The sequence below is a fragment of the Cavia porcellus genome, unplaced genomic scaffold (genome assembly GCF_034190915.1).
Source record: "Cavia porcellus strain 051 isolate PalLab524CR breed Dunkin Hartley unplaced genomic scaffold, mCavPor4.1 scaffold_4, whole genome shotgun sequence".
In the NCBI taxonomy this organism is placed as follows: domain Eukaryota; kingdom Metazoa; phylum Chordata; class Mammalia; order Rodentia; family Caviidae; genus Cavia; species Cavia porcellus.
In genome coordinates, this window is record NW_026947487.1 from 67,216,492 (window position 1) to 67,232,587 (window position 16,096).

A 16,096-nucleotide genomic window follows, 5' to 3' on the forward strand; every position below is an offset into this window, starting at 1 on the left:
GCTGTGGACTTCAGGAAAGCAAAGACCAGCAACTTGCATTATTTCCCAGACTGGCCAGCAACTGGTTATCTGTCATATTGCAGGTGCTCAATCACCTGCTACATAAATTTAAAAAAGCCAAGCACTTAATATACAAACAGACACAAGCACACACACAAGCACCTACATCTATCTCTCCCTCATTCTTAAGTTCACTTTAAGTGTACATCAAGAAAGAGGGGATTAGGGCTGGAGATTTAGCACAGCGGCATAAGCACCTGCCTTGCAAATAGGCAGTCGTGAGTTCAATCCCCGTTACCGATATTTAAAAAAAAAAAAAAAAAAAAAAGCAAGAGGAGATGAGAGCAATCCTGCAGTTTAGGACTACAGTATAGGACTCAAGAGGAGCATAATGCAGGAAAATTACATGCCTATAAAATGAAAGAAATTATATACTCTTGTTCAAGCTACAAAGAAAATCACTGCCATAAAAAATATTCATTTGAATGTATAGAACTAGGAAAATAATAGATTGAATTTTTAAACAGATACTTTGGAAATAATTAGAAAAGAGTATGTATTTAACCATTCAAAGCTTACCCAAAACTAAACTTTTATTCTTTTTTTGCTAAGATTTTTATGTGTGAATTTTAATTTGGGCATAGCATTTGATAAAGATCCTGAAAACAGTAGGCTGTATCGATTGTATATAGTTTTGAAGATGACTGAAATGCACTCTCAAAATTAGTAAATCTTCATAATTAGCAATGTCTCTAGTAGAGTAGTCATAATGATCAAGTCTTAATATTTTACCTGATCAATATTTTTAGTAATGACTTTAAACAAAAGAATCACATTAATCAAATTTAAATATGGAATGTATACCTGTATCAGAAGCACGTGGTTAAGTTTTACCAGCTGAGAGAATAAGAATTCAGTTATATTAACCAGTTGAAACAATAACCCTAAAGTAATCAAGTAAAATAAGGAGGACTATAAGTAATGTCCTGCATCTTTTTGCCAATTAAATATTCAGTATTAACTGAAAATGTGACTTGATTACTGAAGATACGAATGTAAGCTTCAGTTGAGAAGTCTCCCCACAACCTGCATTCCAGCTGGCCTCCCTGGATGGCCTGGAACTGCAAATGAGGCCCAATGCCAGCCCCTCTACCTGGGGCCATGGAACACTTGCTTGCCCTGATGTCTTAAGGTTTCTGATGCTTTACTTTCTCAGCCCTTCTCTGCCTCTCCTGAATGTTTGTATGAAGTTTTTTACTCCCCTGTGGTTCCTGGGTGTGTAAGTCAGCCCTTCTCCTTCCTAAGCTAATCAGCCAATGGCTACCTTTGTCCCCCACACAGGAGCTGTGTATACACACCCAGGCCCTTGGGTCCTCAACTTCTTCCTTAGGTCTGTGGTGTGGTGAAGGAGCACCCTTTTCTCCAGACAATATTCACCCCACACAAATTATTCCTCCATCCATGTTGGTGTGACCCGTCCACACTGGCAGCTGCAGGGGCAGGTCACTGCAGGGAGTGCTAGAAGGACAGAGGAGAAGGTGGCAAGCGGAACACGAGCCAGGAAGTGAACCAAGGATGTGCTGTCACCAGCAAAGAAGAAGTGAGGCCTTCCAAGAGGGGGAGTTCACTAGGCCTTTTCTCTAGGGTAAGGTCTGACAGCTGCTATCAACCTCTGCTTAAACTGTCTGCTTGCTCCAGTTCTGTGGGGAAATCAGAGATGTCCTGGTGGGAAATGAGCTTTGATTTCTAACTTTTGAGTGTGATTATGTGAATGAGGGAGAAGACGCATTCTCTGTTGCTCCAGAGAGTTCTAGGGTTGATCAGAAACAACCATTTGCCCTTGATGGTTCTAGGAGAGGTCTGGGAGGAAGAGAGAGAGAAAAGTATCTGCACTGGTGCAAGGCTGGCTTGGTGGCCTGGACCTCTGCTCAAACTGTAAGGCACTGCACTTATTCAGCATCAGTTTTTAAAGTTCCTGCCTCAACTGCTCACCCTTAAATTTTAGAGCTCAGTTAATAGGACAAACTCTGTAAAGATTTCTGTAACCAGAACCTGGAAAGCTTGCTAGTCCTTATTTTCTTTAATAATACAGTTATCATTGCCTCCTGTAAAACTGGCTACATTTCCTCAAAAGTCCTTTACTGAATGATTTTTAAAACTGGCAGGCCTTTAATTGCCTGCAATAGTGAGCTTTACAAAGATGTATTGTTGATTTTTTTTATATGCTAGCAACTCAAATATCCTAATTTAAGGGCTTACTTTATGCAATCTTAAAAAGAATGAACCTTAAGGACTGATGGTAGGAACTCTTTAATTCAAACAAAACAGACTATGAAATTCTACATGGTAGCATACCAACCTGCAGCGAATCAAACACTTCCCCAAAGAGAAATAGTTCAATGCAATGCATTTTTGTCATCTATACTTGATACAAGGGATTCTATTTTTCCTTTTGAACTTCTATTTCTGTGATTCCACTGATGTGAAGATGCTCATAAATCTGAGTCACTATTTCTCCGCCAATACTCTCTTGCATTTGAATAGAACATGAAAGTATTTTAGTATCTCTTGTATCACAGAATGTACAGATTTTGGCAGAAAGCTGATATACAACATGCAAATTTTTGTTATTAAAGGTAAAGAAATCTAACTGGGCATGGTGGCAAGCACTTGTAATTCCAGCACTTGGGAGGCTGAGGCAAGAAGATTGCTGTGAGTTGGAGGCCAGTCTGGATTACATAGTGAGACCGTGTCAAAAAACAAATACCCGGGGCTAGGGATTTAGCTCAGTGGCATAAGCGCCTGCCTTGCAAGCAGGCAGTCATGAGTTTGATCCCCGGTACCGATAAAAAGGAAAAAGACAAAAAAAAAAAAAAAAAAAAAAAAAAGAAAAGAAAGAAACAAATACCCTCCCCCCAAAAAACCCAAAATAAAAGTAAAGAAATCTTCCTATTGGTTCAGTAAAGGTTTCTACTGTTGCTGTCTCAACAGATGATACAAAAGTGTGAGAACCATATAGTTTCCTTTCAAAGGCAAATGCTTGCAAATACTGAATGAACTAAGGGTAACTGCTGCACAGTTTGCCTTTTAATCCAGATGACAGTGGTGCCAATGATGCTCAAGATTATGACAGTGATAGCAATAACAAGAGTTACTAAAAGGGACTGTCTCCTCTACTAGGCTCTGTGTTGAGTGCAACGAGAGTGGAGATACTGTTATAATTCCTCTATTACAGGAAGAAACCGAGGCCCAGCAACTAACTGACTTGCTTAAGGCCACAAAGTGAGCTTCGGACTCCTGAGCCCGCAGCTCAGCCTCTTTGTCACTCCTCTGCAACATCACCAACATAGCACTTCCCAGAACTACAAGTGAAACACCACCACTCCATTTGTTCACTGTTATTTTCCAAAGTAGGACACAATTCTTTAAAGTGACACTTCATTGACTTAAATAAAGTAAGCTACCTCTCAGTCTATCAGAAATGTCCCTTCATCTATGAAGGGATCCCTATTTCTTTCCTATTCTGATCTGCCCTTTTCCTAATTTATCCTAATTCATTTTAGCCTGACACAGCCTGACACAAGGCAATCAATCACATTCAGATTTATTTGAGAAAAAAAAATCTCTACACATTATGGGACACAATAACTACTTTGGGGGCAGAAATAAAGGATTGTATGGTGTCAATATTCAACAAATATATGAAAAAAATAAGTGAAATCCAGAAAAGTGCATAGCCACCGACTGTGTCCTGAAGCAAGTTCCATTCTCTGCCCAGGATAAACTGGATAGCTGTGAGAAATCATAATGGTGAAACAGGCTAATACTTATTTATTTTATAAATAAGGTCACCCGAACAGAGAACTCAGCCTGCCCAAGGTCACATACACAGCTGGCATTCAGGGACGAGAACACTTTCAACCAGGCTGATATCTGAATTACAGCCTACTAATGGAATCCACATTGTCTTTGCAAATTAGTTTCCTTAAATTTGGAAAAATAAGGGCTACTGACAGAGAAGATGAAAAACCATATTTCTTCCAGTGGCCCCAGGAGGACAGAATAAGAAAGAAGTTTTGTTACAACACCTACGCTGGCAAGCACGGTTGTCGTCCAGGTAATGTCCAGGGAAGCAGGAGGCACTGCAGGTGCCAATGTGGGTCAGAACGAGGTTGGTGTTGCAGGAGGAACAGGAGAAAGGTCCTCCGGCCCGGCAGGTCCTACAGGAGGAGTGGCATCCTGCAGAGGGAAAGGAGACAAAACAGAAGTTATGGCACCAGGTTCCCTTCCAAAGCTGCAGGGGGCAGGGATAACACAGCACCATGTAAAGGACCCTGGCACTCTGCTTGTGCTCCCATGGGCTTCCCGCTTCCTTCCACTTTGGGAAATTCATCCTTCTAGGCTCCAGCCCCAAAGAAAATCTCTTGAGGCATTTTCAGTTTCTGGTCCAGCACTTACTTTTACAAGTGCTCCTCTCTGTGTAGTATCCAGAGGGGCAATGGGGAACACAGTGGTCACCCAGCAGCAGGTGGTGGGCATTCTGGCACCTCAGGCAGATGCTCCCAGTGTCCTGGAGATTGGCTGTACAGTGCTGGCACAGGGGGTGGCAGTCTGCAGGGGGCAGAGAGCAGAGTAGAGGCCCAAATGCTGGTGAGCACATGGCTCATCACTATGCCAAAGGACAGAGCAATTTCAGTCACCAGCAGTGACGCAGACAGCTGAAGAGTGGCCCAAAAGCAAATGTCAGCAAAGTAGAAGCCCGAGACCTGTTCATAATGTGTGCTTGGTGGTTTCAGCAAATGGTGAAGCTCAGCACAGTAACTGAGTTTTTAATGTCTTCCCAACTGAACAACCTACAAGTGCCAAATCAAGTACCATGTGATGGATCTTGAGGACAGTGACATTAATACTCCTAAACCCAGCAGGGCAGAGGGATGCATGCTTATAACGCTAGTGCATGTTTGTAGTGCAAGCACCCTGGGAGGCTGAGCAGGAAGATCACAAGTTTAAGCTCAGCCTACGCAACTCAGTAAGACCCTATCTCAAAATGGTTCAAGGGCTGGGGATGTAGCTCAGCATAAAGGCCCTAGGTTCAATCTCCCATACTGCAAATCAAACAAACCAACCAAAAACTTACTAATCTCTCTGCCAAGAGTTATGAGCGCCTCAGTGAAATATGCCCTGTCACCACACCCTCCTACTCTCCCACACCTGGCATATTGGTCTCAGGCTTCAGTGCGTGAGTCTTTGTGCTTTTATAGATTACTGCATTAAATTGTTGGAAAATGCTAGTCTTCAGCTAAAGATGAAGTTACAAGGAAGAGTTCTCAGTTGAAAAATCACTTTTAGAACATGATGGATAGTTCCTAGTGATAGCTGTGATTAAAGCTATAAAACAAATTATCTCCTTTGACCAGTGCTCTGGTCGTCACTCTTGTAACAAGTACTCTTCAAGGAGGAACCAGATTGTGTTTCGCTTCCATACTGGTAAAAATTTCCTTTGAACTGACAATTAACTTTGAGTTTTATTTACCACCCTTCATTCCCCAAATTATCCATCTACATGGTAAACATTGAGGAAAAATGAAGGGATGTACGGGTTTCTCCAGAACTGATCAATCATACCCCTGTCAGGACCACGGCACTTGTATGCAGTGTGTTTAATGTGCCACTGGTGGCCCAGACATGTCTTGTTTGGTATCAAAGCTTTATAGACAAAGGTTCTACTGTCTGGTCAAATTTTCATTAAAAAGATCCCTGTCAGTAAAACAGCTCACCTGCCTCATGCCCTGTGAGGCAGGCCTTTCTTTCCCTACTCTTGGTGATACTTTGCCAACTGACAGTCATCTAGCCCCATTCCCTGTGAGCAGAGCAGTGTGTACCCCTACCCGGTACCCTCTGTTCTGCAGAGGACCTGGTCCAGGACCCGACCATTGCTCACCCCAGAAGCTTCCTCCTCAGAAAGGCCAGCAAACTGAAAGCCCCTGACCCTTCTTTGAACCCTGGCTGTTTCGAATTACATGTAGTCCTTTGCCAATATTAGAGACAATGCGTGATATCCTAAGAGCCAAATTAAACCTTATTACAGCCTTTCAGTGAATTATAAAGGAAGCGGTGACTATATGGAGGAAAAAGATGAAGAGGGACCCGTGTTCTGCCTCCCACACGAGCACAATCTGGGCAGGTACAGAGAAGCTTGAAAGCACAGGGCCACTGCTGGAGCTAACAGAGGTGACAGTGTTTCCTGTCAAGTGGGAAGCCCAGGATCCTTTGGGTGGAGGCTATGGCCTTTGAGTGCGTGTGTGCAAAGTGATCCTAGCCCACGTGTGTGCTGCCTTGATCTGCAGAGCTTCGGTGGCCTAAAGACTAGTTGCATCTAACTGAAGTTTTCTCTAGTGTGCAATTAGAGAAATGAAAAAGAATGATTGCCAAGGGGATGCTTTGAAGAGAAAGTAAGCTGATCTCTGAAGTACTTGGTAGGTATAATAAATAAGTATTTATGGTGTTTGTCTCATCTTGAAGCTCCCTAGAATCTCTTCAAATGAGCAGTGTAATTACTTCTTCAGAAAGCTAGAGCCAGGGTGTGTACATTCCTTCCCACCCCACCAGCAGCGGCTCTGAACCATCACTATAGTGCTCAAGTCACCACTCCTCCAGCCTTGCCTGTCTCCCCAGTGACTTCATCTACTCCACTTCCAGGTCATGTAGTAGCACCTTCTGGGTGTTCCATCCAAGGAGCATCTACCTTTGCTCTTTTTTAGCTCCTTTCCTCTCATTTCCCAGGATTCTTCTGTGCACTTTCTTGATTATATATTCAACATTATCGCACCTTTCCCCCTTCATCTCTCTTTACTCTCCCCAACTCTATCTGTAAACATAAAAAAGCACCTTCACTTTTCTCTGTGAACTCCCTCTCTCTTACCTTTCCTTGGCCACCCCACTGTCCCCACCTCCACAATTCTACTACAGTGTCACTCTTGAAAAGGTCTAGATGACCAAATCCACCAGAAACCTGAAGCATGTAGCACTTCCACTAGCCCTTCTCCTAAAACTCTCTCTCCTTTCTTTGCATAATACATCTGGCCACTCACTTTGGCTGGATCTTTTCTCTGCCTCCAACATACTGATAAATACAGGGACTCCCTCACCACTTCCCCCTTCTTCTGCTCTCCTAACCAGGTCTCCAGATATCTTAGGCCAGAAATGTGAATACGCACACACCAGATGTTAGTGGAAAGGGCTTATGAGCTGCAGAGAAAGAAATCACTCAGGGCCTCTGCTGCCTCTGTGTCTCCACGTTGTTATAGCCCTAAGAAGGCATCCATCATTCCCCAGACATATCACAGTACATGACAGAGTGAGACCCAGAGTTGAGGGAGAAATCTATAAATGACATCTAAAAATATAAAACAATCAACTGCAGGTTGCCCAGAGCATCAAATTATCTAAGCTGGTTTATAGTTCTCCCTTACCAAGAAAATCATAACTACTTGCGTTTGGAAAGTTGGGCTCTTTCCTTTTGTTCACTACCTGTTTTCATCCTATTAAGAAGTCACACTAAGCATTAGATCCTCTGAATAATAAATTCATTCCAAAACAATAATCCGAGGGAGTCCTGCATTAACCCAGTCATGTAGACTCCCTTCCCAATCCTATTGCACATGAGCTCTGAACAGAAGATCACTAAATGAATATGCTCCAGTATTCTGCTCTGAAGCTTGGCTGACTGATTTTATTATGCTAAGTCATAAAGAATAATAAATTTCTATAACCCACGAAACACCGTTCTCTTTAGAGGCTTTAAGTCAAAAATTTCTTTGTAGGAAAAAACTCCTTAAGAGACCTCAACTTGAATGATGAAGCAGTGGGGGAAAATCCAGAAACCAGAGCATCAGGAGTCTGAGGATTAAAACCAAGGTTCTGACTTTGAGCCAGCAGAGTGAGGTCTCAAGGACTGACAGCAGACGCAGCAGACAGGCTATGAGGGGCAGACCCGTAGGTACCCTGTGAGCTTCGGGCCCTCTATATTCTACACAGGAAAGGCAAGTAAGGTCCTAACAGGCATCTGGGAGTTTTTGGGTTTTTATCTGACTACAAAGTACTCATGGAAAGAAAACATGGAATTTTTTTTAAATTGGTACTGGGGATAGAACTTCAGCTGTGCACTTGCAAGGCAGGCGCTTATTCCACCGAGCTAAATCCCCAGCCCTAACATGGAAATTTTTATACAGTATGAAAATATTCCTAGGAATATCTTTCAGAATTAGAAACTGCTAACATTCACATTTTTCTTTTAGTTTTTTCTACACAATTATTGAGAGATGAGATTATATTACATGTGATAGGGAGATTATATTATATGTGTAATACACATAGATGAAATTATATTAAATGTATAGCTACAGTACTTTTTAAAAAACTCAATACTATCACTATCTCCACATATTATTAGCAACCCTTTGTAAACACTCTTTTTAGGGACTACGTATTTTACCACTGAGTAAACAAACAAAACATTGCTATCTTTCTTATAGCTTGATTCACTTCCAATCTGTCTCCACTTTTCTAATTTAGCCTGTGATAAAACCTTGGCACATATGTCTGCATTCTAGATTATTTCCTAAATGACAATGTTAAAGAATATAATCCAAAGTATGATTATAGTTTTCATTTTTTGATCTGTGAACATATTATACTAACTGTGCAAGCATACTCTTATATAAAGAGGTGATGCAAACAATGTTATCCTCCCTACTTGATACCTGAGGAAATTGACACTCTGAAAAGAAGTTATTAGTTCAATCAGATGCACACATACTCGGGAGCAGACACCTTGAACCATGCAAAATTCTTTACGGGTATCACAAAATTCTTTCCAGAAAGTTTGTGTCAATTTATACTTTGAAAAGCTGGGGGCTAGGGATTTAGCTCAGCGACATAAGCACCTGCCTTGTAAGCAGGCGGTCGTGAGTTCGATCCCTGGTAACGGTAAAAATGAAAAAGACAAAAAAAAAGAAAGAAAAAAAGAAAAGAAAAGCTATTGATTTCTTCAACACTAAGAAATCTGAAAATTGTAGAAAATTCTTTGCTAATTTGCTTGGTGAAGACTGGTGTAAAGCATGGTGTTAATCATGTAAGGTTGAGCATTTAAAATGTTTTCCTTTTTTCTTTCAAACAGTATTCAAATGGCTTTCAAATATTCAAATGGCTAATGTAATCATCAAGCTTTCAGTGGAAAGCTGATGTGGAAGACAGTGACACTGAATTTATATTGATAACTGGATAATTAGTATGTGTAATAATAATCTGAAGTATCAGTCAGTGAGCTCTTCCTCACCCACTGTTCGGGCATCCTGCATTGGACCAGGAAGCATGAGACATCACGTGTTCTCAGAGAACATTATAGAAATCTGACCTTTAAAGGCAGCAAATTTTGAGCCAGGGCTGTAGCTCAGTGGTAGAGCATTTGCCTAACATGTGAAGTCCTGGGTTCATGGAGAGAAAAACCAAAACTACACAAACACTAAATTTGTAGAACCCAGGGCCTAGGTAAAACATAGAAAAATAAATAAGTAAATAATTTGCATGTGCAATGAAACTAACATACCCGAGCCCTCCATCAACACAACTCCTTCACTCTCCTCTCCACTCCTCTCTCAAAAGCATTTCATCCAGAGAGTGAGAGGGAGCGTTGCATTTGCTCTGCTGCTGCTTTGCCTTTCGTGGAACAGACTGGAAGCAGCCCAAAGGAATAGTTAAGAATCCAGTGGTCAAGTGGACTTGGCTGTGCTTTTCGCTTTAATGAGAGCTGTCTCTAACCTGTGTCCTCTGTCACAGGCCACAGGGCAATGGAGATGTCGCACAGCGGGTAGGGCTCAGAGAAAGAGTGAAAATGAGTGAGGGGTGAGGCAGCTGAAATGTCCTGCAGGATGCTCCAAGGGTGAGACACAGGGCCACAGAAAGTTTTAACTGGGGGACCTACCCAGTGCAAGGGGTAGGGACCCGCCAGGGATACTGAAACGGGTACACCGAGTTTCCCACTGCTGCAAGAGGACCTGGGTAAGATGAGAAGGTTTGGAAAGGGTTCCAAGAAAAGGGCAATGTTAGGAAAAAAATCTCCTTTTAAACCATAATTTTCCCCCAAAACTCTTAAAAACGGAAATAACATAGAATTTGGTCAAACCCTTACGACTCAGAAGGCAATAACCGCAGAGTTGTTGAATGAAAGACAAAAAAAAAAAAAAAAAGGCAAAAACTACTAGGAAAGTGCAGAGAATCTGGAGGCTGATGAAAAGGTGAATGTGGGTTATACCACCTGGTTTTCAAAATCCACTTTAAGCTGGGAGGGAACGGTGCCACTCGGCTGTGCATGTGATACTTTGCAACTGCCCTATCAGTTACAATTTGAAATAATGAAGACAGAAATATCCCCGTGCCTGCCAAATGTATTAATTATATAACTTAAACATAATTATAAGGTGGTGTGAGCCCATCTCCGGGTACCATAGGGAGGGACTGTGTGTCCCCGGCACGCTATGTGGCAGTAGTCACTTGACACACAGTCCATTCTGTGGGCTCAGTTTCTGAGACTAAGCTGCTTTGGAGACAACTCTTGAATTCTTCTTGCATCTGAGTAATGAACCCAGGTCCTGACTAGACTCCATGTTGTAGGAAAACACCAGACAGAAACTGTCCTTGCAACGGCAGAAACCTCAGAGGCCAGCAGACCTCAGAATAAGCCAGCCTGTCACTCTTCTCTTTCTCCCGCCCCTTTCCTGCTCAAAGGCCACGTTGAAACAGTCTGACAGGACACACTAGAAGAAGTTTATACTGTCACTATGTAATCTGTACCAGGACTGTAGCTACTAAAATAGAGGAATTGAGTTCCCACCCCACCAATCCAGAAGCCTCAGCAAGGATTAACAACCCTTCATAAAAGCCCCATCTGTGCCATAAGATTTCCACAGCTGATCCTCCTGCCTATAATCAAAAAATGGGAAGCTGACCTCAAATATATCTAAATGGTGAGTATGCATTCATTAACACTGAGAAATACTGCAGTCTTTCCGTTGCTACTCAGTAAATTCTTACTTTTCACTATTGCCAATTTTTTTTTTTTTTTTTTTTTTTTTTGGATGCTGGGGATTGAACTCAGGACATCACATTTGCCAAACAAGCACTTACACCACTGAGCTAAACCCCCAACCCCTTGATGTGTTTTTTAAATATAAGCCTCATTAAAATGACAAAAAAACAAGAGAGACCCAAGCTACATTTATGCATAGTGTGTTTCCTATTACTAGCATATAATAAGGATGTGTGTGTTGTAGGGAAGAAGCAGATGGAAATTCCACTTGTTTGTGTGTATTAGTTCACATGCTATACCAGCAAATTAATAAACCTATTACAAGGAAGCCTTGACATGGTATATTAACTCCAGATAAAATAAATCATCTCATTAAGCATCAGAAGATTCTATTTGTTTCCTAAAAATGCACAGCATGAGAACACGCTAAATTTACACAGGTGAAAAATAACTATTTAGATTCAGCAGCTGCACTGTCGTCTAACATGTCACCTGCAGCTGTGAGAGAATTGCACGTGGTCATTGCCTTGTGATGCTGTTTTCACGTCACAAGGCTGTTTTGAGGATCAATGAAAGTTGCACATGATCGCCATACATGAAAGCACACAGCAGTGAGATTTCTTATTTCACTTCTTTCAAACAAAGTCAGAAAACCTTGAAGATATTAAAGTAACTGTGTACTATCAAAGCAATGTTGGTTTTATGGGGCAGTGACTCCCTAGATGATGAATAATGACCTACAGAGATAAATTTATACGGACAGTGAGATTTTCAATAATGTCCTGTCAGTCGAGCAGGTTCTTAAAGCAACTATATTACGTGCATTTGGAAGTGGTTTAAAATGATAAACACTGTGGCTGTTCTTCACCAGATGAAAAAGAAATTATTTCATGCTGAAACTCAGAACCTTTAAAAGGTGTAGAATGTGAGTTCTGACTTCATTTTTTTAATTGATGGGGTTTAACTTCTGAGATAAGCACAGAAGGAATCTAAAAATAACATTCAGGTGGCAAAAGAGAAAGAATCTTATCTCGGTCCCTTTTGAACATGACTTTGAGTCCAGCCATCCCAAAGCTCTTGAAATCAAGGGTTCTTTTTCTTTGAGGCTCTGAATTAATACAGAACTCAGAAAATAAACAAAGCAAAGCCAAACAGCCAAACAATCAAACAAAACTTCTTTTTTTTTTTCAGTGCCTATGGCTATTGTTTTACTCTTAACAAACCAACCAAAGAGAAAAACAATAGAATGACCTTACCGGGGTAGGACAGTGGTTTCTACCCCGGGTCGACAGAATCACCCGTGTGCTGAAAAGGCTGCAGTGAGAGCCAAGGAAACAGACAGCCTGAGAGAGGTACAGCGGGAAGTGATGAGTGCAATGTCAAATGCGGGGGTACAGTTCTTGGTTTTAGTACCAGTTTGCACTGCCAACAGAGGCACCCCTCCAGATTCTGTTTCTTGATGTCTTGAATCCAACTTTTGTGCTTTAACTGATATACTTCCAAAACAGAAAATGGTTCACTTCAATTTACACTTATGGCTGCTCAGCTGGGTATGAAGCACTCTAGAAAGTAGGCAGAGCATTCAATCAGACTCAGAACACTCCCTAAAGATGCTCAGGAAGCAATGACAAGAAAGCAACATTCAAAATGCAGTCATTGTCAAAGGAGGACCAGAGCATAGTTAATCCAAAGGAATACAAGGGATGTAAACTTTGGCCCTTATTTGATGTTTGCAAACAATGCTGGTAGAGGACATCCTTGTTAAGAGAGAAGACCACAACAGCACATAGGAGTGGCAGTGGAGGGGAAAGGAATTAGCACAGATACACTTAGGCACATTCACTCAGGGACCAAGGAAGATGAGGAGCCTTGGAAATCAGGGCGAGGGCTTTATAATTAATGTGCTCATGAATTAAAGCCATCAAGAATTCTGAATATCAAAATGTTTTACAATGCAAAGTTGATCTTTTCACCCTCACCTTTGGAAGAAGTGGGAGAGTTTTTGTAGGGAAGAGCCTTCAAAGGAAAAAATAAGGTCTCTATCTGGGAAAGATGAGGTAGGGAAACAGGAAAAGAGCCATTGCACGGGTAGAAACAGAAGACATGGGGGATAGGAATATGGAGCAGGCTCGGTCAGAAAGCAGGTAGCTCAATGGCCTTCAACTAGGCTGAGTAAAAACTCACTTATGGGTGAACAAGGAAATCAGGAGGAGAAAGAATAGGACTTGGGGTGAAGAAGCTTTCTCTGGAGATTTCACTATGGTGTTCCTGTAGATCAATTGTTCAGCAGACTGAGAGAAATGAAGTCCTGGACCGGATCATCATGTGCATTTGAAATACAATCTAATGAAAAAAACAGAAATGAAGATTAAAGCTGTAAAAGACACTAAAACCTTGGGGGAAGGAAAAGTGCAAAGAAAATAAAGAGGGGGAGGGAGGGAATGAAGGAGGGAGAGAGAGGAAAGAGAAGGGAGAGAGAGAGAGAGAAACCAGGAGAGGAGAGTGTGGGAGACAATTTGAGTGACTCTCCTTGAATGCAGAACAATTGTTGCAACTTTGATTGTATGGAGACTTATTTCCTTATTATGATATGTTCAGAGCTGACTATGGTATTTCCTTCTCTCTTCAATTGGCTCTCAGCATTGCAAATAAGGCTAGCCAGGTACTGGTATATTATCTCTAAAGCCATCAGACGGTCTCCTGTTTCCTCCCATAGTGCTCTCTATAGAAAGATAGAGGCACAGAAGGATGGTACAGCCAGTCAGCCCCAGGAATGTTGATTGGGTATGAGCCTCAAGGTAAAGAGGCTATGAATCAACAGGGGACAAAAATTTATGGATCAGAAACCAAAGCAACAGCCACCAAAAACAATTCAGGTACTACCTGAATTGTTATATTCACAAATTGATCCTACTGCATATCTTTATCGCTGCATTTTGCAGAGATGTTTTTCCACTACCTGACTAGTCAGCTCAAGTTACTCACATAGTTCCCACCATCCTCACTGTCATTCATCCTGGAATCATCTCCTTCTTCACAGGATAATAAATTCTGGGAGAGGCCTCAAGGCCTTTGTCTGCACATCTTCATTGAAAGGTTCTTGCCATAGTATACATTACTATACAATTATGGCAGTGGTCTAACATGGCAGAAAGCCAAAGTGGGAATGCCTACCACTTCCTGCTTCTTCAGCCCTAACTGCAACCCTCCTTCTGTTTACAGGCACAGAGAATTCCAATTGGTTCATCACACGTCATCAGTATCTGCTCCATGTGCCATTTCAATCAGCGGTTATGTATCTCTCTGCCTCTCTGTATCTGGTTGAAGAAGACAGCCTAGCTACCATGAATTATGTGCTCCTTTCCATGTCCTCAACTCAATAAACCTGTTCATTTTGTACTTTTGCTTCTCTATTGCACCAGAATACTCTAACACTCACGGGAATTAGATTTAGGACCCCTCGGCTGCCCTTAACTTGGAATATGTCTTGGTGTCTTTACTTTTGCCATGGGTTGCATTGGGGGTGGTAGACTGGAATTAACTTGCTAGGATTCCAGTAACCCCTAAATGGGATTACAAATAGAACTTTTTGGATTATGAGGAAGACTAGAAAAGAGATTGCAATACTTGGATAACTGTACTCAATATTTAGGATTACAACAGAAAGAACTAACTGACTGAAGAACTAATGGAGAGATAGGATCTGGATCACAGGTCAGGGTGCAAGAAAGCACCTTTCTCCAAGGAAGTAGAAGGCACTGGGATCCCTGAGGAGAAGGTAAGGCTTCTTTTGTTTGGCTTTATCAGATGATATTACTCTCTAAGCAGAGAAAAGATAGTTGTGGCTTCATCAGGAAGAGAGCTACGGAGATCTGAGTGAAGGGAGTGTGGACAACTACTGGGGAAATCATGGTGGACACAAAGCCTCAAAAAGAGGTTAGCAAAATGCCTACCAAGAAGCAGAAAAGATCTGACAGAAATTAGATCAGACACTGAGGCCAAAGGCACTGGAGTCACATGTGACCATGGAATGGGTGCAAAGCGAAGCTGCACTGCTCACTAGCTGTGAAAGTTGGGCAATTAAATTAATATCCCTAATCCTGAAAAACAGAAATGGTACTAATCCCAGAACTGACTTCCCAGGGTTGCAGAAAAAATTAAATGAACTAGTGTATGTGAAAAGCAGTCACATGGTAAGTGCTAGCAAACACCCAGTAGTCTTCATCTGCAGCAGCCAAGTTAGAACTGATGTGATACTGATCATTGTGCTTGCAACTAAGTCACTGTTTTTGTTGACTAAAGTAAGTCACAGAGATTTACACCTGTGCAGTGAGTCCCCAGCTTAGAAACATTCCAGATGTCCTATGGTATTTCCTTCTTTTTTTCAATTGGCTCTGTAAGCCTATGGCATTTCCTTCTCTCTTCAATTATATGTCAATAAGACATATAAGGTATGTCTTATATAGGACATACAGGTGTCCTGCATAAGATTCACAGATGTAATATGTAAGACTCACTTCACTGGGTTATAAGCAAAGCCGACATTTATTCTCCCAAAAAGGAACTCATCCATAAATTGGGGATTTAACTACGTAAGAAAAATAGGTAAATGTAGGATTGGAATTCTAGTGCCTCAGTACTAGAGACAATAATCTGTGTCTAAATTCAGCCATGCTCTGTTAGCACAGAGCCATGCAAAAATTCCCTCTAGTCTAGGCCTGGACCATTATTCCTTCAAAGACATTGGCACCTTGGCTTCACTGGGAGGTATGTGATTGAAAGACTGTCTGTGAGGTCATTCTGTCATTACTAAAGCTAGAAAGGCATTGTTTAATAAAAATTCCAAGAAAAAAAATACAAGCTGAATTTTTTCTTTTTATAAGAAGGTCTCAATTTTAACATAGATCATGTTCTTTGTTCTGATAAGAAAATATCAAAGAAATGCCTTGAAATATTCAATCATTCTTCAGCAGACAGTATAACCTCTTAACACATGAATCCAGAGAGCAC

The 16,096-nt window shown here is 41.5% G+C and overlaps 1 protein-coding gene across 2 annotated transcripts in view; it reads right to left on the reverse strand.

Moving 5' to 3' along the window:
• The window catches only part of Fras1 (Fraser extracellular matrix complex subunit 1), a 404,303-nt gene that overhangs the window by 152,745 nt on the left and 235,462 nt on the right, over window positions 1-16,096 (reverse strand). For both annotated transcript variants that reach the window (XM_063247218.1, XM_063247217.1), the window contains 2 exons: window positions 4,459-4,611; window positions 4,093-4,239 (listed from right to left, as the gene is read on the reverse strand). In XM_063247218.1, coding sequence (XP_063103288.1) covers window positions 4,093-4,239; window positions 4,459-4,611 — 300 coding nt within the window. The remainder of the gene's footprint in view (window positions 1-4,092; window positions 4,240-4,458; window positions 4,612-16,096) is intronic.